The sequence below is a fragment of the Ricinus communis genome, chromosome 4 (genome assembly GCF_019578655.1).
Source record: "Ricinus communis isolate WT05 ecotype wild-type chromosome 4, ASM1957865v1, whole genome shotgun sequence".
NCBI lineage: Eukaryota > Viridiplantae > Streptophyta > Magnoliopsida > Malpighiales > Euphorbiaceae > Ricinus > Ricinus communis.
Genome location: NC_063259.1, coordinates 29,607,668 through 29,632,922, shown reverse-complemented (window position 1 = coordinate 29,632,922; position 25,255 = coordinate 29,607,668). Strand labels below are relative to the sequence as shown.

Below are 25,255 nucleotides of genomic sequence, written 5' to 3'. Positions count from 1 at the left end.
TTCCAGGAAGCAATAACAATAGTACTTGGCAACTTCAAATGCAGAAAAGAAAAATATAAGACAATGGTCCTACGACTAACAATCCTATATTAACTAACCAATTTAATGTAAAGCAATCCACCATTAGAAAGACTACTGCCACATTACACATATAAATTACCATATCTCGAGCGAAATTACTTTTAGAACCGGGAAATAAAGTAATTAAATTCTCTACCCACAAAAGCTAAAAAGAAAAATTCTTGCCCATTTAAAATATTTAGAGTGACTGGCTAGACAAAGGAGTAACTGTGGAGCCGCCCTTTCAGCGGCAGCAGCCTTTTTTTTTTTCCCCTTTTACTGAAGGAACTTTAATCTTCTCGCCGTATTCAATTTTTAAGGTATCAATCAATACACTGCCCTAGTACAATCTCCTCCACCGTGTAAACGTAAAATTCTTGGCACCTACAACATTGATCAGACCACTACACAATACCCAAAAGCCCCCACAAGAATATTAAATCAAGATGCCCAAAGCTACGATAGCATATTAATTTATTGTGGTGGCATGCGCATGTACATTTTAAACATATCCATCAATCAATTCAATAGGGTCCTCCAGAGGAAGATGACTGTAGAGATGACTGCACCTGCAACAGGTGGTGATAACAATCGGCGGCGGTGGGTCTCTGCTCTGGGTTCTGGTCTAAGCACCTATTCTGCAACTCTCTAAGCATCTTTGGTACAACATTTGAACCCAACCCACAACTTTTAACCAAGTGACCGACGCCCCACACGTCTACTTTAACCCCATGCAACCCCCTTCCCATCTCCGGAGCGTGTCTCCCACGCGCCTCTACGACTCCGTGTGGGTATATCTGTGGTGCACCCACTGCCTCCTCAAATCCAGATACAAACCACTCGTTTTCCCTGTCACTTCTTCTCATCACCTTGTCCCAACTCAAGTCTCTGTGCATGAAAGATAAGTCATGCAGTGCCACTAATGCTTTTGTGACGTATTTTAGAGCTTCTACAAGTTGATCACAATTTGTTGGCTTAAATTTGACCCCTCTTGGCTTAAAAACCAATGACAAATCTTTCTCCAGTGATCTGAATATGGATTCTGCGTGTGGGATTCTCTGATCAAGAAAATCGTATATTTCTTTCACTGCTGCCCATTTTCTTTTATTCGGAAAGAATCTTGTCACTGTATTTGGTGTCATTTCAATGATGTTTCCATTACCCATATCGATTCTTTCAAAATCACTGAATGTTAACTGCTTAAAAGTACCTCCATTGTTGATGTTGTTGAAGCAACGTTCGGCTAGCAACGGCAATAACCCGGCTATTCTGTAACATGGGACTAGGGCTTTTAATCTCTCAGACGGTGAAGATAGGTCTAAAGTATAGAGATCTGTACGGATTATGCGATCCTGAGATCGACATAATGCACAAAAAGTCACCAAGTAGCCAACTGCATAGTAGCCAAGAATATAAGGAATGTCCATGTAAGTCCATAAAAGCTTCTCTACTATAGAAGAAGAAGGATCAACTTGACCTTCTTTTAATCGGTCAGTTTCCTCTCCTCTCCACAAACAAAAGTTTCTAACAAATCCTGTTACGTTTGGCCACTGATACTGCAACGTATTATCATCTAATGACGAAGAGGGTTTTCTAACAATAACCACTTCAACAGAACAGAATTTGGACACAACCCTATTGATGCAATCATCCCAAAGGCCAATGAAAGACTCTCTACTTGAGGCATTAGCAGCACTGATACTAGGGTTAGTTCTGATGATTGAGCTCAAGATATCAAAAGCTATACCTCTACAATCCAACAGCTCACTAGAAGTAGTGAAGAAATACTCTTTGCCTTGAGGTAAGTCTCTGTAAACATCTTTTCTAAGTGGGAAGCGTAGTTCTTCAGGTGGTGGCTCTTGTAAATACCATGAAAGCTCAAACAAGCTTGGAAGTGCAGTTGGTGGCACTCGCAGGCAACCCACGTAATACTCAGTTGGGTCTTGAAATTCCCACGGAGGAATTGCTGTTCAAAAATAGCAACACATCTCGTAAGTGGAAAAACATCATAAGACGAAAAATAAATTAATAAATACCATTCATACATAAAATAATCAGACAAGTGAAACTAGGAAATGGTATACGGATTCATAAACATAAAAGCATACTCACATCTTATTGAAGGTTCTATTGAAGGAAGTTGAACTCTTTCGACGAAACCTGGTATAAATAGAAATAACTGTGAGATGTGAATTCCAAGATTGCTGCTTTGAAAAATGCATATAATGTTATTCGTACCAGAAGGAGCAGCAACTGATGCAGAAGCCTTTCTTCTGCCAAAGACTTTGACTTGTTGTCCAGAAACGAATCTATCAACTGAGAAACCTTTTAGGGGTCCATCTTCAAAGGCTTCTATAGTGCAAGCTACCATTGAATCATCAAAGAAAGCAAGTTCATCTGCATTTAAAAAGCATGACCCTTGAAGCCGTACTCGCCCTCTATGATGTTCTCCTTCTTCAGCCCATAAACTCACCGATTCTTCCCATGTCATTCGTACTTTGCCAATTCTACGAATCTCTTTTGAAGATGATGAAGCAGCAGCAGCACCGCCGCCACCACCAGCAACATCAATTGAAGCTTCAAACCCTAACAAACTCCCTCTATTGCTGTGAAAATAAGGTTCACCTCCACTTGTCATCACCAGTGGCTTTGACCTTGCTGCAACAGAAAATCATAAAGTTGCATTCTTAAAGAGAAAAACAGGCAGACTAAGTGAGAAAGAAATAAGTGTTATTATTGGTCAGTACCTGCTGGGAGAGAAAAGTCGTCTTCTTTGAAAGGAGGAGGTGGAGGGAGAGCTCTTGCAACAGCAAGAGCTGTAATTCTACTATTATCATCACCAGAACCAACTCCAGGTGGTCCTCTGATTTGAGAAGCTCTCATGCGGGAACCCATAAACTGAGACAACTCTTCAAACACTTCCTCATCAAAAGATGCAGGCAACCTATGCAACTTCCTTTCATAAGGAGAAAGTCTAAAATAACTCTTCCCTACTTGATCTCTTTCACCTCCCCTTTCCCATTCATATACTTTCCTAAATTCACCTAACATGTTATCCCATTTAGTCCCTGCAGTTTTTGCATCTCTATTTACTCCATGTCTTTGCAAGAACTCTGCTACTTCCCTATCTTTATCAGCTCTTGTTTTCCCTCTTGTTAACTGAAATGTAGAGTCACCGCCTGTAATTTGACCAGTTTGATCTTGATGTTCGGGTCTTGTAGATGAGCCAGACCCATCAAACCCGCCTTGATATTGAACCCTCCAAGCCCTGGCTAGCCATAACATCTCATTTGGTTTCCAGACTGGGCTCACATATTTTCCTTTTCTAAACTGGTGAAGTTGTTGAGCTTCTGGTTTACTTGTTTCTTGACCAGAAGCAGCAGAGAGAGAAGGGATAGGCGAGTGTGGGGGAGAAGAGGCTGTGTCTGAGGAAGAAGCTGGTGCATGATGTAATAGCTGGGTCTGTGGGTTTGTGGTCGATGTGGGAATCGTAGTAGGCGATGGACCTGATGGGCTTGATTCGCTTGTGACAATAGTAGTTTGTGCGGTTTGTTGTTGAGACGAAGAAGGCAATATTTTCCACTGGGCGGTAGCATATCTAGGTCTTTTGGGGGTTACAGCCTCGAATTGTTGGTCAAAAGGAGAGGAAGTTGCACCAATCGGGACATACAAAGGTGTAGAGATGAAAGGAGGTCCTGTAACAACAGCAGATTGTGGCTGTTGGTGATGGTGTTGTGATCTTGTTGTTTCTGGTGAATCTTCAAGTGGGTCTTTTGGGGAAGGAGAAGAAGAAAGTTGCTGTTGCTGTTGCTGTTGTGATTGCTGTGATTGTTGAGTTTGCTTCTTGGATGTATCTCCTTTGTTGTCACCCATCTGTAAATGGGCCCTGAGAAATTAAAAGAAAAAGGAGTTGAATTTCACTAGAGAGAAATAAAAGGGATTAAACCAAAACCAGAACAAGAAGAACCGAGCAGCATTCTTATAGAACTAACTTAGTTGAAAATTTGTATCGCCTGTTGTTTGTTTTTATTGCTAAAACTCTTTAGAAAGGCAAAAAAGAAACTTTGGGGGTGTTTTGGGATGGGAATTGATAGTCTCTATCTTTAAAAGGAAAAAGTTAGAAAGATAGGAGTGGAAAATCATAGCAAAGGTAAAAAAAAGCAAACATCAACAACAAAACAGAAAAAGACGAGATTGTGGAACTGCCATGAATAAGACCTTTCAGTTGATTATTAATCAGTTTAATGCAAAACAGAGATTGGTAATTTGATGTGTGATTTTGACTAGTAATATAGATAGAGAGAGAGAGAGAAAGAAAGAAAAAAGGCATGCTATTTGTATACACATATTATTAGAGAAGGGTGATGATTGTATTTATTTATTTATTTATTTAACTGATGATTGTACTTTGTCTGAGAAGCGCGGCTCTGAGGAAATTTTACATTAATGGGGTGTTGCTGTTTTTTCATTGTTTGGGGGGTGAGAAAAAAACAGAAAAAGGAAAAAAAGAAAACGAAAATTAAAATTAAAAGAAAGAAAAGAGTGCCCGCGACGAGTGAGGGAGTGAGTGGAGACTCTGAGTGTGCGTGTGAAAGAGAGCAGCAGCGTATTTTGGTCGCAGAGTGTTAGTCTGTTGGATGTGGACACATCGAATCGATGGCTCTCTCTGTCTTTGCCTTATTTTGTTTCTCCTCTCTCTCTCTCCCTCCATTATCTTTTTCTCTTGCATGAATTTTGCGAGTTTATATAAGTATAATATATGCCTTATGCAATTGTTTGAAAATGAAATAATTTTATTTTGGTTCTATTTATATTTTCCTCAATCTGACATTTTAATGGTTGAGCACACATGTAATATCTTTTTGAAAAGGAGTCGATGATCCTTAATTTTGTTAAGTTGTCTTGAATATCTTCTAAAGAAGGAGTAAGGTTCAATTCACTCTCTAAACTTATCCACAAAGATCAAATTCACCTTTTTTACTCTTTTATATCATTTTGACTCAAATAACCCCTATTTTAGACAATTAAAAGAGTGTTTTACAATCTCAACAGAAAATATAAAATTATTATTTTATTATTATTATTAAATCTCATTTTTTTCATCTTCTTTTTCTTTCTCTAATTCACAATTATCACAATCCAACAATCTTCATATAAAAAAAATTTAATAAACCAACAATCTTCTTTTTCTTTTTCTTACTTCTACAAATCTAAAAGAAAAATAATTGAATTCAAACTCATCTTTATTTCTAAAAATCTAAACAAAATTTTAAATCAACTTAATTTTATTAAATTATTTTAATCCCAAATCAAACTAAAATATGAAATTTTAAATTAGTTTAGTAAAGAACGAGGAGAAGAAGGAAGAATGAAAAGAGAAAGCATTGTGTGAACCGATAGCAAATTGCCATCTCCACCTATATTTCAAGAAAGCATAAATATGGTGTAGCTTTTACTTCTGTCATTGATGTCGCGATGGAGATGGAGGTTGAAGGTGGTGAAGATGTGTTTGTGACGTTTTAGGGGAATATGGTTTATGAAAAATATGAAAATAAAAAGATAATTATTATTTTCTGGTTTAATGTTTGATTTTGTTGTTGGGTCTTGTTCCGATTGTTATTTTTGTCGTTGATGTTACTTCTGATGTTAAGAAAGGTATTAGGTGTTGATGATGAGCGAGATGCAGCCGGTGGTGGTGGTGTTTTGTTTATTATTTTTTTATTAACTAAATTAGAAAAATAATATTTTATTATTATTTAAATTATTTAAATGAGTGTGATTTACATATATATATATATATATATATAAAGGATTAAGTGATCTGATTTGGTAAAATTTTAGGATACTTTAATTTTTTTTTAAAGAATTTAAAGAGTAAATTGAACTTTATTTCTTTAAGCAATTAAATTTCTTTTACTATTCTGAAGTATTTTTCATCCTTCATTTTAATAATTTTTCATACATTTCAATATAATAGCATGTAATAAAATAAAAAAATATTATTATTATTTTTTTAATTCACATTTGAGGTCTTACACTTTTTAAAAGAGAATTAAGAAAAAAAATCCCTTTTTTTACTTTAAAATAGAACTATTAGAGACTTATCTTTGCTGAAATCCTAAACTTTATACATTAAGGGCTATTTTTCATTAATCTTAGAATAAAAGTAATTTGGCAATGGGCTAACAGTCATCTCGCTATATTAGAAACAAATAAGAGTCGAGAGGAAAGAAAAACTTCAGTGATACTCTCGTAGATGCATTAACCTCGCCTATTCTCTTTTTCTCCCTTTACATGGGATACAATAACATAAAATTTATAAATTTTACAAACTTTTTAATCACTTAAAAATTTTAAAATTAATAATTATTATATGTCTATTGTAAAAAATTAATTATATTTTAGTCTAGTGAAGAAAAATTATTTTAAATTCAAACGGAATAAAAGGCCGATTTAAAAAAATTATTAAATATATTTTTAAAGAAATAATAAATATAATATTATTTTAATTATGATTTCTTAAAAAAAAAAGAATCATAAAAATCTCATATTTAAATGTATAGAAAATAAATAAATAAATCATTCTGTTTAAATATTTAATTAAATGAAGCTCAAGCGTGAGGTTTTAGAACTCAATATTTTGAATAAAGTTGAAAGTTTTGTATGGAATTGACTTTTAATTACATCCGGTGCGGGACTAGAGAACATTGAACAGATGAAAAAGATATGAGGATATTCATTCAAGTGTAAAAGGAAGGAAAGCGAGGGAGCAAGCAAGAACATATGCATATGCAGGCCACTAAAACTCAATATTAATCCATCCTTTTGCCAAAGAGACAATTTCCTGCTTCCCTAAATGAAACCTGTATTCCTCCTCCTCCTCCTCTCCTTGTCAAATAAAGAATTCCATGAACTCTGCTGTGCAGTACTCTTCCTTGGTTTCTTCTTTATTATACTCACGGATTGCCCTGTTCTGCCAATTTTGGTAATGGTTACTTTTATTTGAAAATTTCTTATTTAATTTAAATATTTTTCTTAATTTTATATATAATCGATAAATAATTAATATATATTTATTAATTTTAAATAATTAAATATGTGTTTGAGACGCGTTAAAACTCGACTTCGATAGTTTTATCCTCTCTTTTTTTATTTTCGCAAAGTGTGCCTGCATGTAAGTTTCAAGTTTTGTTATTTTATTTGAATTGGAAGAACATTACTGCAGCAGCAGCGAGCATAAATAAAATAATATTGTAAATATTAGAATAATGATTATAAGCCTTAGTTTGAGTAATAAGTGAGTGTATTTAAAATATGAGAGATTTTTAAATAAGTTTAATCTATTATATGCTATGAAAAGATAAAATTAGTTATATAATAATATGTGATGTTATTTATTAATTATTATATATATATATATTAATTTTTGAATTATATATGGTTAATTATAATAACTACAATTAATATAAATATAAAATATTTAATAAATAATATTATATATTAATATTTAATTTAATCTAGTTTAAAATCTGTGATAAATTTATTTTTGATGAAAAGCTCCAATTTATCAAAATAAACAAACCGATAAACAAAACATGTCTCTAACGCTTGTGAAGCGGATGTCTTTCAAGATTAAAAAATGAGGTTATCAAGTTGTATGAAAAATGAAAATCTTATGTATTCTACATATGAGATCCTATATGTATTCTACAGTTTATTCTGGGCCAATGCTTAAGAAATTAATCGACTGTGAGAATTAATTTTGCAACTGTAATTCCACATGGAGTGAGAGACATCAACAGTAACACATATAAAGGCAAAAGTCAATTCCACAACTAATCTAAAACAGCACCTTCGAGCTATGTAAATATGCTGTGTTGGGTTAAACCTGACATGCTGGGCTTTATGGTGGCAGAAAGAGAGAATGCATTATAGTCAAAGTGAGGAGTGCTTTGGGTGGCTTCTCCTTATTAAAACCTTTAGAAACTAATTAATAAAGTAAATCAATTGTGATGTTTAGTATTGTTCTGGCTTCTGCTTATTACCACTGCTTTCACCCGAAATTCTCAATGTTTAGGAAAATAAATGTGGTTCAGAAATTTTACTTTTATACAACCAAAAAGCGAAGGATAAGCATTTTTCCCATGGGCAGACAAATAAACCGGGGAATCAGTAACTGGACATCAAATTCCCATCTTTGCTTAGCTTATTAAAATGTTAATACGAGGGGCAAGTATAAATATAAAACAATTAATGACAAGTAAAGTAATATCATTTTCAGTAGCAGAAAGTGGAGAGAGTTTAAGGGGGAGTGAATGGGATATCAACATGAATTTCGGGTTTGGATCCCATATTGCTTCTCGTGATTGCTATGCATATATAGCTCTCTCATTTTCCTTGTGCTACCTGCTGTAAGGCTGCAACTATGGAGCTGGACCATCATGCATGCCTATATTGTATAAAATTATAATTAATTAATCTTAACCCTTCTTTCTTTAATCATACTAGTAAACAAACAAAATTAAACCCGATGCCTTTAATTCCAGGAACCGTTAGCCATTGAACACATGCAGAATGACAAGTAAATGGCATTTGAAAACCCTACTCAATATAGGCCGGCTGATTTCTTTTTCATCATTTCTAACTAGCTTTTGTCCAGCTAATTAAGTTTCTCTCTTCTCACTTTTTTGTTATTATTATTATTATTATTTTGTATTTTAAATATCTGCTGCAAATGCTTTTAAACAAATGTTGCATACCATCAAAATGCTGCAGCAGGTACACATGCAAATTGGCTCCCACTATCATTGTCATATAATATTACCTTATAATAGATAATTGAACTGCTTTTTTAGGCTGTATGAACGATCAAGGGATCAGACACAGCGATTGTGGACTCTTTTATCTATCTCCTGTCTTTAAACTTACACCTACAAACCAAAAGAAGGCTCCCCAATTCGTAGGGGGTCCTAATAACTAAACCTAATTAAAGAGATAGGATAACTAGGTTTGCTCTTTTTTTATTACTTAAAGAAAGAAAAAAGAAATACTACATAAACATGCACTTTGGGATTTGGGAACATAAAGAAGAAAGGCTGTCCATGCTCTCTACAACTATATCGGTACTTCAATAAATAACCTCTCTCTCCAATATAATTGCTACTATTTTATTACCACTAACAATTAATATAGGATTGGCTTTTGATTTTGTTCCATTTTGCTGCTGTTGAGTCGATAAAGAACAAAATAATCGTTGCAGAAACTTTAAATGCATTTGAAGGGTAGGCCTTATATGTAGGCTGGCTCCTTTGGTTAAAGGCTATGATCATGAGCATGCATGAAGTAAATTTGGACTTCATCCTTGTTTTCTGCATCAATAGCTAGCTTCTTCTTACACAACTGGCCTGCAATATATTTCATTTAATCTCATTTTTATTACATAATTAATTGTGTTTCATAAACTCCATCCTCATAAAATTATAATTACCGTTTTAAATTTACGGTCGTAATTACACATCAAGACAAGAACATTCATAAAATAATAATCATAAGCATTTCTGACAATCAAACCATGCATAAAATGGATTATGTTCAATAAAAAAAGGATGGCAGCAATCCAATTACTACTTGGAGCTAGTCTTTGGAGTTCCTCAAAATGAGCTATAGCATAGACATCGTTGACAGAAACAGTTTCAATTAGCATATCTTTCAGTGTATATATATTTAAAAAATCTGCAAAAATAAATGCTGTTAACACTTGTAGATGAATAGTATTAAGAAATTGTATAAAGGAACATTAATAGGCCATCCTCATACACTTGCTATTGCTATATAAACCTGGAGGAGTCTTAAAAACCAAAAGCATCGATCAGGGACCATTTCTACTGAACATCAATGGCTTCAGATTCGAAAATAAAAAATTGATGGAAATGGTCGCAAATGGCAGCAATTGATCGCAAATGGATATGGTGGGGTTTGCTTTATGTGGAACAAGTGGAGGGCGGTGGGGTGCTACAATTTAAATGATGCTAAATATAACTAGCAATCTCAGACCAATACATTGTCAAAATCATGGACCCTTTCCTCCTTTTTCTTTTTTCCTCTTCTTCCTTTTTTCTTCCATAGACGCCCTACTCTTTCGTCTACAGCGGACTGGAATATATGACGTGTCATTTCCATTTTTTCATCTAATTTAATGATTCATCATATTAACATTAGATAATTGACGTTTGAAGATTATACCATAGTATGGCTAGGTCCCCAGTTCATAGGACGGCCACTGGGTACTCAATTGAATAATACAACAGCCTTTCAATACCTTGTTCAACAGTATAATTCAAAGAGAAAACCAGAAAATTTATTTCTTGCCAAGTAATATCGTCAAATAGTCAGTCCCTTTGCTGTTCAAATAAATTCTCTGTTTTCATTCTGATAAAATTCTTATCAAGAGAATTAAAAAGCCATTAAACAACCCTCTCTATCTGTACACATGAGATGCGTAACAGGGAAGCCCATTTCTTTCTATACGGGCCTTCCTTTTAACATAAAGAAGGGCGTAGCATAACTATACAAAACAACCTGATAGACTAGAAGGCCCAGAATCTCAATTAATAGTTTGTGTTAATAAATTAAACTAATAAATAAAGTTTTATTAACCTTTATTCATTTTTAAAGATACTTTATTTTATAATACCATTTTTAATGATATAATTTAATAAAAATAGTTTATAATAATTAGAATATAATAATGAATTCCATTTAACTTAGTATTTTATTATAAAGAAGGTGTAATTTTAAAAATAGGGATTGAAATTTGAATTTTATCAATAAAAAATATGAAGTGTAACATCGATGCTGCTATATTCGGATAGTAGGAAAGTATCAAAATTGGCTGCGTTCCTTGTAATTCAAATGGTAGTATGATTGCTGCAAGGTCCAAGCATTGGAATGTCGGGTCCTGCCTTAGCGGAAGAACCTCTCATGGAAGTTGGATTAAAGAGCATAATCTCAGCAATGTCATTGTCAAGACAAATTCACAACTTTCTGGTTAATGCTTTTGAGTGAGTCTATGGTGATCTGTCTAGTTTTGGTCTCGTTATAGATGATTTCTAATTGCAAAATCGTACGATTGTATTTGTTCGCAGATCAACGAATTAAATGGCTCATAAGCTTGCGAGGAGTCTATTTCAGGGTCTGGTCATAGGTTTGAAGTCATTTTCCACGTCCTTTTCTTTATAACATACTCAATTTGGAATTAATTCAATAATATCCTCTTTTGTTTTTCTAAAAAAGTGCTTTTATTTTTTAATTGCTTTCTTTTGGCCGTGACGATGTCTTCTTTATGTTTGCTTGAAGAGGAATAGTTGCATCAACAGTTATTTAATTCTACACTTGGTTTCTATTTAATTACTAAATTTTAATTTATTTTATTCTACTCATATAGTTTTAATTGTGCTATAATCCTTATCAATAAAAAAATTGACACATTATAAAAATAATAAATAAATAAAAGAGATTAATAGCCAAGATAATTAATGACAATTGAAGTTAAATAACTAAGAAATAAACTAAAATTTAATAACTAAATTTAAATTAAAGTGTAAAGTTTCGTATTCATTGATATAATTATACAGTTTAAAAATATAAAATTTTATTTTTTTCATTTCATTTGTAATATACTGTGTATAAATCCAAATGAATATATAATAAAATAAAAATGGACATATTTCTTTGTTTACATCACTTTGAAAAAAATAACCCACAACAATATAATAAGATCAATTGAATAAATAAAGAGGCTGTCTATTTCATTCTCAGATGAAATTTTTCCATTCCAAACCCTTCTTCATAATCAGTACCGTTATCGTTGTTCTCTTCGTCCTCGTCTTCCCCTACTTTGTTTTGTACATAAGACACCTCCTTTGACCTTTTCCTTAGATCACCCTTAAGCCAATCTACCACTTCCGTCATGCTAGGCCTGTTCTCAGGATTGCTGTCAGTGCATCTCATCGCAATCATGATCGCTGATTTAAGCTGTGTTCGATCATATCTACCTTTCAACCTAGAGTCAGCGATTTGATCATATGCACCCTTTTGAATATATGGAGTGACCCATTGAACAATATCGCGTTTAACACCTCCTGGTAATTTCTCTAATGGTTTTTTCGCACTAATTATCTCCAAAAGTAAAATCCCAAAGCTATAAACATCACAATTCTCAGAAACCTTTCCCCACATAGCGTATTCTGGAGCCAAATATCCTAGAGTTCCTTTAACCCTGGTGGTCAAATGAGTAACACCATCTGGTATCAGCTTTGCAAATCCAAAATCAGCAACCTTCGCTTGGAATTCTGTGTCTAAAAGAACATTGCTCGCCTTTATGTCTCTGTGTATTATATGGGGACTGGCTTTATGATGCAAGTACCTAATTTTGAAAGAAATAAAAGAAAACAGTTTCAGAAACTAAGTATGACATAGTTAAATTAAGCTGTTCAAAAATTTGAAGGCTAATATCATTGTTTTTCGGCCTTCTACAATTGTATGAATCAGTTTTCTTACGCTAGTCCTTCAGCTGATCCAATAGCTATTTTCATTCTCCGGGTCCAGTCAAGCAAACAATCAGAAGCGAGTTGGCCATGGAGATGAGTGATTAAGCTATGATTAGGCATGTAATCATAGACTATAAGCCTTTCATCTCCGCCTGCATAAAATCCTCTTAAACCTAACAAGTTCTTATGTCTCACCCTCCCAAGTATTTCTACTTCCACTGCAAATTCCATCTCTGCCTTTGCACTCATCGCCTTCAGTCTTTTCACTGCTACCTGCAAGAACGTACAAATATATATACGTGGGTCATTTACAGTTTTTTTAATTTTCTTGCTTCAGGAGTCAAGAAACTACGGAAAATCAAAGAGAGAAACGGAAGAAAAGATGGACAAAGATTGCCTCAACGCCTTTACTTGTTCGACCCCAATACACACTTCCAAATCCGCCTTCTCCAATCTTGTTATCATTATGAAAATTATTTGTTGCATGAAGAAGCTCCTTAAGAGTGTATATTTCCCAAGGATAATCCCTATCATTACTTGAACTGAAAATGAATTTTTTTTAAAAAAAAAAGTGTTAGAACAAGATGAACATGTACATATGCTAAAAAAAATTATGACATATGAAAGTACCGGATCGGTTTTGTTTCTTCAGGGAAGCCACAGCATAGACATTTCCAGGTCATACTTTATTGAACAAAAATTTGCAAGATCAATAAAGAAACCTAATTAATATCAAGGGATGAGAATTGGAAAGGAAAGAAGAGGTGGAGGAAGCAAGAAAGAAGGCAAAAAATGAGGAGAATTCTAAGAAAAATGGAATAATAAGGCCTTGTGGAGTTATAGTGAAAGACAAAATGCAGCCTAGCTAGTTAGTTTTTGTAATAATATGCTTTCGCCATTGGAAACATAACACTATATAATTATTTGCTTTACTTTTAGATCTACAGCTAATGATTAATTATAGTCTTTTAATAACTGAAAGTGACTCGAATGTATTTCATAATTCTTGCTGACCTAATCGTTGTTTTGGGCCATTCGATTAATTGACCATCATCAAATTTTGACCAGGTTCATTGCAAATCATAGAGGATGTTAGCTTTGTGGATTTTAAAATTTAGGTTTGAATTGGCTTAATAAAGGTCGTGTACCAAAGACAATTAAGTAGATGTTCTGAAGACAATTCAATCAGATATTAGGTAAAACGAAATTTTTAAGGTTCTAAACTTTTTAATTTCAGCTTTTAATTTTTTATTTATTTCATTGAATTTTTATATTTTTACTTTTATTTTTATTAAAGATTAATAGGTCATTAATAAAAATAAAAATAAAAATCTAAGAATCTAAAAAAATAAATAAAATTTTCATAAAATATATGTAAAATTCTTTTAATACCACAAAGATAAAAGTGCAAATATTTAATATAATAAAATTTAAAAACTTAGTAATGATTTTGTCTAGATATATTATGATCTCTTTGCCTCTCTTTCGTATACTCACGTGGGAGAAATTCCCGAGACCTTATATCTTGCATTTTGGGCCACAGTATAATGTGGTCCGATCAAAGATAATATATGCCTTAGAATGTTGATACGTTTTTTTTTTTTTTAATTTATATTAATTAAATTAAAATTAAATATTCATTAAATATGTATTAAATGTTTATTGTTTAAATATAATAAATATTAATATTATTTTATTAAAAAATATTTATAATATAAATATTTATAGTATAATTTTAGCTAATGTCTTTTTTTTTTTTGTTTACTAACAATAAAGATGGTATAAATTATATTTATGTTATATATATCTGTTTGAATAAACTAATGAATACAACATTCATTCATAATGAATATCTATTAACAAACTAATGAATATTATGCTTACGAAATGATAAATGTTTATATTAGTTATAAAATATTTTAATATATATCACAAAAATAATAAATCTGACTTTTATAAAAAAATAATATTATTTTTATTTTAAAATAAATATTTTATAGTAATTTGAAGAAAATATATAAAATTATAATTACTGAATCAACAATAATAAACTAATGAACATTAAGATCTTAAATGATGAACAACCTTCACTAAAAACAATAAATATTTAAAAGTTGATATAATAAAAATTAAATATTTTTATAATAAATAATAAATATTGTACTTATAAATGATGAATATTTGCGTCTATCATAAAAATGTAACACTTTTAGTTATAAAATTATCAATTACATATTAATAAAGTTCTTAAATAATCAAATATGAAAATAATTAGTTTCATTCATTAATAGATTTTTAATTGTACGACAACTTTCTAAAAATTACATTATATTAATTTGACAATAATTTATATAATCATTTATTGAAAATGTTTCTTTTAAATTTAACTAATTGAAAAAAATAAAAGATATGTTAATAATTATATTAAATCTTAAATTTTATTTACTTATAATATATGTATTTATAGAAATATACATATGCCGTTCTTTCTAATGAAAAATTATATATAGAGAGTTTATTAAATAATTGTGCTTGCATTTTATTATTAAATTTTTATCTTTTGTTTTATTATGAATGTTTTCTAATATGAGAAATAATTTCTAAATAATTATTCTGCAAAAATAATTACAAAAATTTAGTATTTAACAATATTAATGTAGAAAATTTCAAGTAAAGAATCGAAAAGAGAGAAAAAAAAAAAAAAAAGGAGAGAGGCGGACATGTAAAGTGCAAACTATTTAGCTGAGAGATGTAAAATAATTATTTTTAATAAAAGCTTACACGTGCAAAGTCGTTATAGGGCTAGAATGCACGATGTGGCGGGTGCAGCACATAAATTGTCGAAATTCATATGGTGATACATGAAGGAATCATAGAGGAAGAGCCAAAGGGTTTTCAAGTTTCAATCAAAATATAAGAACTTATCAGCATTTTATCTCTGGCCCATTAAGCGTCTTGTGGGCTTGGAGATCTATTCTCTAAACTTCATGCTCAAGCCCATGGAAATTTCGTTTTGCAGGTGGATTATGGAAAAGCAGGGTTTTTAAGGTTCTTTTCCTTTCCTTTTAAAGATGTTCATTTTAAAAAGTCTTAATAACCAAACACAATCTTCTTAAGAATTTTGAGATTAGAAGTGTCTCATTCATGTATTTATTATTTGTTGCTTTATTTACGAGAAAATATATAAAAAAAGTTAGGAAAGGGAATAAAAGAAGAAATTCAAACGCATATTGAAAGGCTTAAAAAAACTAAAATTTATATGATTATTGTGCTTTAAAAAACAAGTGAATTATATAGTGCCATAGTTAATAATGACATAAGTTTTTTAAAATTTTATATATTTATTAATAAAAATTTATAAAATTTGAGTCAAATTTACATAAATGATTATGTAAAATTTATATTTTTTATGTAAATTGCTCAAAGATACTTTTAAATAAATTTGGTCTAAATTTTATAATTTTTATTAAATACATTTATAAATATATTAAAAAAGTGATTAAGTTATTATAATTATGACACGCTAAACATTCAAGAAGAATACCTTAGGTATGCTTTCCCTGCCGACTTCATTATATATGCTCATTAATATTTCTTTTTCTGATCATTTTGGTTAAATTGATAATCCATTTACTAGCAAGCTGAAGCCCATTTTGGACTATTTTCTTTTCATCATTGATTAGTAAATTGATCAAAAGGAAATTTCTTATTCTAATAAGTGTAGCTTTGTATGTGGAACTCATAGATGACTATCTCGTATTTATTAGTACTGAATAATTATATATATATATATATATATATATATATATATATATATATATATATATATATATATATATATATATATATATATATATATATATATAAAAGACTAATTCAGTTAGAGCAGTTTTAATTGGATTAATTGGATCGACATCATTGAAAGCAATTCCAATTATATGATTGACAATTCTCAAAAGAACATGATGTGCTCAGTTTCTTATTGCAACTTCCACTTCTTCTCAATACCCATCAAATGTAGAAGCACTCGACTTGACTTAATAAGAAAGGAAAGAGCTGGAGATAAACTCTTAATAGCTTAAGCAAACTCACTTTCCTAAATAAAGACATCTACTTAGCTTGGACCTCGGCACGAAAGGATAGTTATTCCAGAGTTATGGCTTATTTCTAGGCTTTCAGTGAAGGAAATATCATTCTTCTGTATTCTATATAAATATAAGAATAGATCCTCGGTTAGAAGAAGAGAGAAGAACACTTATTCCATCAACGTGCCAAGCTAAAGGGTGGAATTTATCAACTACCTTTTTCTTTTATATGCAATTCCCAGAGAAATGGTTGAATGGATCAAGAGCAAAATTTTTTTCAATATAATACAAGGAAATGAAAAGTGAAAAAAAGAAAAAGAAAAAGAGAAGCACTTAGAGGATATATATATATATATATATATATTTATTTATTTATAATTTAGTTTAGAGTTTGCTGTTTAAAAAAATAATTCTAATTGTCCACCATAAATAAAATGTCTACAACCACGTTTTATTATATATCACGATTCATAATAAAAAATCTCATACACACTCAATCGATGAGGGAGTACAAAAGAGTTTCTAGAATTATTAAGGAGCTGGTTATTTTCTCACCATTTACATCCCTAAAAAGTTTATTACCAAACCCTAAAATCTGAATAGTTGTGGAATTTAAAATCATCTGGACTGTGTAATTGACTGTATAAACCTACTGAAACTGACAAGTTTATCATATTAATCTGTAACCTGAAGTGCATTTTCAAGGAACTTCAATGCATGAAGATCATTATACAAATGTAATTTCATTTGCTTATTAGAAAAAAGAAAAAAGAGAAAACAAAATTCTTCATTACTGTATAGCATTCCCCTTGATGAGAAATGAACACAAGAAAAGCAAAGAGACATAATCAAGAAAATGACATAATCAACACAAACATTGACTTGCATGCCTTCTTATTAAAGGTATACCCGTGTAAAAACAAGCGCACATAATCCTGCACCACTTGTGCTAGACAATGCCATCATATATGAACACTCTACTTCCAGACCCAGTGCCCATAAAAAAGAAAACATGTTAAAGTGGAAAAAATATATATATTGACCCAAATTTATCACATAATTATCAGACTACTACTAGCTCCAACACTCGCTTGCTTGTTGCAGCCAGTCATGAGCAATGCTACACAAAGAATCCTTGTCACAATGAGAAAACTGAACGCATTTGATATCCACAGCGATCTTCATTAGCAGAACTGTTATTGCACGTTATCACCACCACAACTGCCATTGTACTGTATGTTATCATCATTAGCCACTATCTATCTACTAAGCTATTATTCACGATCAGTATTTATGTAGATGCCCTGAAGTTTTAGAAATTAAACATTTTAAATTATTATAAGAGATAGGAAAACAAGCTGCAATGATAACAAACAGGACCCAAAAATAATTCTATAATGTATAATTATCAGGGCATATATGTATGGAGCTAGGAACTGCCAAACTAAAACAACAAGTTCAGACCACGGACATAGGTACATGAACAGTTATATATATGTAAACTCTTAATGCAACTTAAATAAATAGATCCATTTACCGTGATTAAATCCAATTTCCAGATAGTTCAACAAACCCAAATAAAAAAGAAAAAGAGATATAATACGCCAAGGACATGACTTCAAACTACAAATCATACATATATAGATGTATATTCGATATTTTGTATTAGTATTTTTCAAGCAATATAAATTTAAATTCATGTTGCTTAACATGCAAAAATTCAGATGTAGAACGTATTGATTGTCAAGGAAATTTGAAAAATTGAATGAACTATAGTGTAATTAACAACTTACCAGACTGGTCTTCTTCCTTTTTTGGCATCTTGTTTATCATCTTTTCCATGGTGTATCTTGTCCAATAGCATAATTGAAGTTCATATACTGATATAGAAACGCATGTGCTGAGAAATGAGGAAGGATACTGCAAATAGTTTGTGGCCAACATTCTTACATGCATAAGATTATATATATATATATATATATATATATATATTCGAAGGGCTCTAATGGAAATTAAAACCAGATTTCTATTTCTTTTTTTTTTCTTGCATTACCAAAAGAAACTTACACAAGGACATCATGAGATAGTTGCAACAGGATAAGTACATATAAAGAACACCAAGTTCTCGATTAATTTAAGGCATGAAAATCAAACATATAGATTTTAGAAAGTCATTTAGAAATAAATTGGGTTGATAAGATCACATCATTCAGTTTCTGTTGCAGCGCAGCTAGATCAACGTAAGTGTTATGGTTAGCCTGCAAGAAAAATGCGATAAGGTTGAAGGCTATAAAATAATAGTGCATATATCCATCAAATCTCGCACAACCCAAAAAATTAATTACATAAATACGGCTATATATTAATATACCTGGCATTGAATGGTATTGTAAATTCTTTGATCACTTTTAGTGGAAATGCAGCTAACCACATCAAATCCCTCTTCAATTACCGCTTCTAGCACTCTTGATAGAAGAAAATTTTCGTCACCAGAGTCACAACTTATAACAATCTCTACTCCACCCAAATAAGAGCGGACAGAAACGATACTGTTCATAAAAGTATCATGTGCACTTTCATAATTAATCCCATGTTCATAAGAAGAAGAATTTGACAAATTCTTGAGCTTATCTCTCTTGGCACTCAATTCCTGGACGTTACTTCGAAGGTGTTTTATATATTTTGCAGCCTCATTTATGTGATCAGACATTGAGCGCTTTCCCTGCAACCCCCACAATCAACGAAACCCTAAAGCCATAATTATGTAAATCAAGAAGATCAACAAACAAAGGACAATTTTAATACTGAAAGGAGTTTTTTTTTTTTTCCTTCTTTGGCCGGATGACCTAGTGCATAATAAAAAAGGTAAAGAAAATTAAGAGCTAGGTTTTATTTTTGACCTTGAGAGATTCGAGAGGAAGGAGGGATCGAAGTGATGCATGAAGAGTAGACATTTGTTGCCTTCTTTGCCGTTCGATCTCTTTGCGAATGATCTTCTTTTCAACACAAGCTAAATTAACATCATTATTAGTGTTTGAATTGGATAATATGATAGGGATTTGGCCTTCCTGATCAAGGTTACTTGAATCAACTGATTTTTCACCCAATATCTGATTGTCTTGAATAATATCCTGGTGGGGATAAAAAAAGATAGCTTGTGGAGAAAATCTATTATTTTGATCGTATGGAAACATTGAATAGAGGCAAAGATCGAGCAATAATGGAGTTATAGAAAATTGGATACGGTTGTTGTAGTCTTTCTAATTAGTACTTAACTATAAACACCAAGATTCTGCACAAATATAGTCAAGGCGGAAACAGAAGTGGACCAAAGCCCTACCTTGTGGGGGTACTGACTTTTCACTTCTTTACTGAAGAAATTTCAGCCAATTTCATTTTCACATTTAGTGGACCACCCGTTGTCGTTCGCAGTGTTTCGTCCCATTGTTAAAAGTTTTTTTTTTTAAATATTTTTAATGTTTGTTTTATAGGTCATGCCAGCCGCAGAACTCTGATCCTTTTCTATTACCTTTTTCTGATTACTTAACGGATTAACAAGAAATTAAGAGGGAACGGGTCGTTTTCTTTGAAGTCCAGGTCACCGGTGTAAATTCCTTTTTCTAACAACATTCTGTAAAATGTGGACATTTTAGATAAGTAGACGGTAAATTCAAGTTCTATATTGATGGAAACATCAATTAATAAATTCCGATACAATGTGAACATTCTGATGCTGTGAATTCTAATAAAAACATTTTATCACACTTCTGTGCTACCTACGACCAATTAAGATCGTACTAAAACTCTATTAAACTAAAATATTTAGGTCTTGCTTTTTTCAGCTAGTATGTATGTGTGTGTCAAGCACAAGAGTTTAACTTGAGATTTTTCCCGTTTTTTCTAACTAACAATCCAGTCTAATATCATTTAACTGAAATCTCGTTGATACACAAGAGGGTCAACCTTGGTGTGCTTGAATGGTCCTGCAAAATAATAAATAAAGCTAGAGCGCCTCAGATTTGATTATCCAAGGCCACTCCGATGAATAATTTAGGGACTTGAGGTTTAAGAGGAGAAAAGGCAGAAGGAGAAGAAGAACAGTGATTTAGAGTTTAAAATGAGTTACTCCTTAATGAAAAATATCCCCTTCTTATGTAGGGATAATGAGAGATAAAATAGTTGATTTTTTTCTTTTTTTTTTTTTTAAATAGAGAGAATATTGATATGAAATGTCAATTTTATAATTTTAAAAGTGAGACGTATTTTTAGAATAGATTTTTCCGATCTCGAAATAAGTTGTATGCTCTGAACAGTTCGAACCATATCATATACAAAATTTGTTGATGTGTTGAACTTTTAAATCCATCATTTATGATTAGAGAGTTATATTTAATTATTGTTCAATTATCTATCAAGTATGTTAAGTTAGATTTTACCTTAAAGTTCTATTCAAGGAGCAAAATTAAATTAAACAAAAAAGAAACTGTTGTACTTTTTGAAGTTCTAGTAGCTATTCCTTAAGTTGTTATGAACTGAGTTTGCTTCTAGAGGTTTAAAGTTTGTATCTACTCTAAGAGTTCGTTTCCATCTATATATCCAATAAACAGCAGATAATTAATTATGCATCAAAATCATTAAAGTTATGTATGAATGATATCCCAAAAATCTATTAATAAATCATAGAACTTACTTTTTAATATTATCTCATGTGTTTTTGGTCATATGATTTAATTTACTTTAACATGCGAGAATTACATTACCTGCAGTTAAACAAAGAAACAAGAAATATTAAGGTTATAAATTATGTTTTCGGCTCAGTTAAACAAATACACGTACTCTGCGGGTTTTGTTTTTGACATACATGCATTACATTATTGTCGTATACATTTCTAGGAAAGAAGGGGTCCAAGGAAAGTCCTAAAGAAACAGGACTATATGCCACTAACTGATATATTCTCATGGCCCTTTGATGTCGTGTGAGATCCAAATATAGTATCAGCAGTATCAAAAAGGAGATCTCGGGAATGGTATGTATATATATATTTATACGCCTTCTTATTCTTATATTAAATAGGCAGTTCAAGCATGTGGACAATATGTTGTGAGTTAACGTAGTAGAAATATAAAGAAGAGGATTAGCTTAGCTGTTTCGTATCTTTGCTTTATGAAATGCACTATCCTATTATCTGTAGTGGTTTAGGAAATCATTGCAGATATAATGTCACACCCACCTTTTGGTCCTTTTGTGAGAAGCCAATTACTTGAAGATGCTTCGCCTAACCTCACACAAGGCTCAGGAATCAGTTCCCCTTTCTTTTTCTTTTCTTTCCTTTTCTTTCTTTCTATATCTTAATTATTTAGCCAACTATTAATACAGTACTTCGAGACCTTAAAAAAAAAGGATTCTAGAGTATTTGAGTTTTAATAGTCCCTGAAACGTTTTTATCTAATTCTTGTTTTGGTGGAATTTTATTACATGCAATTGAACATGCTGCGCTGCTCCCTTTTATGGGTTGTGTTTTGCTTTTCTTCTTTGTTTCATATGTCAGTTAGGGTTTTCAAAAACCATCAACTGTGTTCCTATCAATTTTTTCTGTTAAACTAACTTAATGTAGCTTGATAGGCGTTTTCAATTAATGTAATCCTCATCTTTCCTATCAAGAAAAGGCTCACTTCAATAACATCTTAACCATTCATTTTAAATTTAATATATGAGATCGTCCAAATATTGGTCATTCTTCTTCTATAGGCAATTATTATAGGCCGTGTTGACCTACATACGAGGAGAAAACCAATTCAGTAAATAGCAATCATTATAATGGCTTCTCTTTGATTAAAGGATCTCTGCCAGACACACCCAAAGAGGCTGATAGCCCCATTTTCTCCATCTTTAAAGTATTACAACATAAACCCCAAACCATAGATTTGCCCCCTCAAAGAGCTTTACATAGCATCTAACTACTAATACAAACACAAAATTCAAAATTACAGCAAAACAGAGAGCATAGAAACAAGATATGGTCTGAACCTCTTGTCAAGTAGGTAGGAAGCGAAAATTCTCTCAAACGGAAGTATATTATAAAAAATAAAATAAAAAATAAATAAAGAAACTGTGTAATGATTCACAATGTATATACCTGCAGGTAACATTATTTACTTTTTAGAATGATTCACAATGTACATTAAACACTTTATGCTTTATATTGTGTTATTGGTTTCTCTTCACTATACATGCAGGTAACCATTACAAAATAATACACAAATAATATATACCTGCTAGAACCTCTTGTTCATCATATGGACCAGTTTTCTTTTGAACTCTTCACCTAACCTATTTGTCTATGAACATGAATGCAACTCATGGACAAGTTTCCAAAATGAGTTTATATGTAAAATCTCCATCCACAAAGTGAATACCATGCCGTCAATTTAGAGTAATGCTAAATGGTCCATTTGATGGACAAGAGTTTGATGGTAAAAGAATGGCGAGCAGTGGTTGGAAAAGAAGACAGAGAGTTTGACATGGTTTTTCGGTTGATAGCTATGATTCTCTAATACTATATAAGATCTAGGATTGAGAATGAAAAGATTAAATGTATTACTATGAGAACATCACAAAATATATTATCTAACTGCCGACATTTACATCCCGTGACACTTGGAACACTGTATTCATAAACCATTTTACTACCAGCTAGTAACCCATCAAATTAACCTGAAATCACCATCAAAGATTCATTGGTTCTTCAGAAATGAAGTTATGTAGCTGGTATACGCAAGTGCTTATTCTGGTACACATTTAATCTTGCTGCAGTGATCGTTAATTTCTGATATTAGACCTAAAGTGAATGGGGATTAAAACTAAGAATATTTATTCAAGATACAAATACGAGAAAGAAACCTGTAATAGAGAATGATAAAATTTTGAAATTAGTTAGTTTTACTCTTTTCTTATTTCTAAAATTTTGATTACTCTTAATCTTTCAAAATATTTTTTCTTTTAAAGAAGAAAAGCTTTAACACTTTAACAGTTTCTAGTTTTACCAAATCCACAATGTAATATCGAACTGAAATCTCCATATACTTGTCTATATAAAAATATATATTTTCAGTTTAACCAAGTGATTCAACCACACGAGTATTGATAGGAAATACGAATTGGCATTCACTAATTCGATTAGGGTAGAATGGATATATTATAACTTGCACTAGTGTTTCTAACTATTTACCTAGAAATAATATTGGATGAACATGTTAAAAAAATTCAATAACATCCAAAAGATTTGAGGTAACATTTCTTTTATAAAAAAACTTTTGCAAAATGTCACTGCTAGACCCTTGTTGGGTCCGCCGGGGGATCCACCTAATTAGAAAATAGCTAATGCAATGTTTTAATACTTGAATGTGCATATAAGAGAATGATGGGGGAAACTGTTGAGGAATAAGACCAAAGCAAAATCAGCAAATACCAACAGTCCAGGACCTCCAGGAAGAACCAACAGACAAAGACTGTTGGTCATAGCCTCAAACTGGATCATCACAGGCATCAAAACAGGGAAAAGGAGCAACCTTTCTTTCCTAAGGAAGAAATGTCACTTCCACCCTTCCCAAGCTAGAAAAGAACGTTAGAATAGGATCATAGACAGCAAAGAACCGTTGCAAGTATACTTGTATATAACAGATCACACATGCTTAATAATCTTAGAATTCTGTATTAACAATTCATCACAAAAATAATATCCTTTCAATATTTCAATATGGTATCAGAGCAGGAGTGATCCTGTCATCATTTACCCAGAAAATAATCAAATATCCAACTAAACAAATTTCTCATCATGTCTCAAAACGATCTTACCAAGCTCACCAACATAACCTTAACAGGCAGTCAAAATTATTTCCAATGGTCGAGGGTAGTATACATCGGCCTCAGTGGAAGGAAAAAAATTGATTTTATCACCGGGACTCGAAAGAGACCACAACCAATCAACCCAGATCAACCAACAAAGGAAGGAAATGAGGGCATCGAAGATTGGCAGACGACTGACCACATGGTCATGTCACTTCTAACCAACACAATCGAGCCTCAGATTGCCAGGCTATGTCTGCTACTGGCATCATCACAGGCTATATGGGAGCGACTCAAACAGTTATACGGGCAAGAACAGAACTTTGCGCACATATTCCAGTTGAAACAGGAATTGGCACAAATAAAACAAGGAACTCGGTCCAATGCGAGTTACGCAACCGAGATATTAACTCGGTGGGAGGAGCTACAAAGCTACCTCCCACTCACTATTGATCCAGAGGAAATAAGGCAGAGAGCGGAGCAAGACCTTGTGTTCACTTACCTGGGCGGGCTCGAGTCAAGCTACGAGGCGGTTCGATCACAGATCCTGTTATCCAGCAAACTCCCCAGACTCGACTCGGTTATCGCCCTTGTGCAACAAGAGGAAACCAGGCGAGCCACTATGGGAGTCATGACAAACCAGAATGACACAGAAAATAGGGCCTTCGTCTCTCACCCGCGAGAGTCGGCTCGGGTGCGAGGGATGCCCAACAACG

The 25,255-nt window shown here is 32.2% G+C and overlaps 3 protein-coding genes and 1 long non-coding RNA gene across 4 annotated transcripts; all 4 read right to left on the bottom strand.

The window, feature by feature from the left end:
* LOC8258332 lies at positions 1–4,321 on the bottom strand. The gene is made up of 4 exons (XM_025159000.2): positions 2,808–4,321; positions 2,299–2,718; positions 2,173–2,220; positions 1–2,026 (listed from the first exon to the last, which is right to left on the bottom strand). The coding sequence occupies exons 1-4, from the start codon at positions 3,931–3,933 to the stop codon at positions 585–587; spliced, it is 3,036 nt and encodes a 1,011-aa protein (XP_025014768.1). The 5' UTR covers positions 3,934–4,321; the 3' UTR covers positions 1–584.
* A 7,380-nt stretch (positions 4,322–11,701) lies between these two features.
* Positions 11,702–13,484, bottom strand: LOC8258333 (PTI1-like tyrosine-protein kinase At3g15890). Its single transcript, XM_015722502.3, has 4 exons — positions 13,239–13,484; positions 13,006–13,150; positions 12,619–12,881; positions 11,702–12,484 (listed from the first exon to the last, which is right to left on the bottom strand). The coding sequence occupies exons 1-4, from the start codon at positions 13,289–13,291 to the stop codon at positions 11,863–11,865; spliced, it is 1,083 nt and encodes a 360-aa protein (XP_015577988.1). The 5' UTR covers positions 13,292–13,484; the 3' UTR covers positions 11,702–11,862.
* Positions 13,485–17,464: 3,980 nt separating this feature from the next.
* Positions 17,465–18,663, bottom strand: LOC125369727. The gene is made up of 2 exons (XR_007215419.1): positions 18,487–18,663; positions 17,465–17,925 (listed from the first exon to the last, which is right to left on the bottom strand). It is a non-coding gene; the product is annotated as an uncharacterized LOC125369727 (long non-coding RNA).
* Positions 18,664–18,699: 36 nt separating this feature from the next.
* On the bottom strand, positions 18,700–19,947 carry LOC8258334 (transcription factor bHLH36). The gene is made up of 3 exons (XM_048372596.1): positions 19,594–19,947; positions 19,065–19,415; positions 18,700–18,951 (listed from the first exon to the last, which is right to left on the bottom strand). The coding sequence occupies exons 1-3, from the start codon at positions 19,885–19,887 to the stop codon at positions 18,865–18,867; spliced, it is 732 nt and encodes a 243-aa protein (XP_048228553.1). The 5' UTR covers positions 19,888–19,947; the 3' UTR covers positions 18,700–18,864.
* Between the last annotated feature and the right edge of the window lie 5,308 nt (positions 19,948–25,255).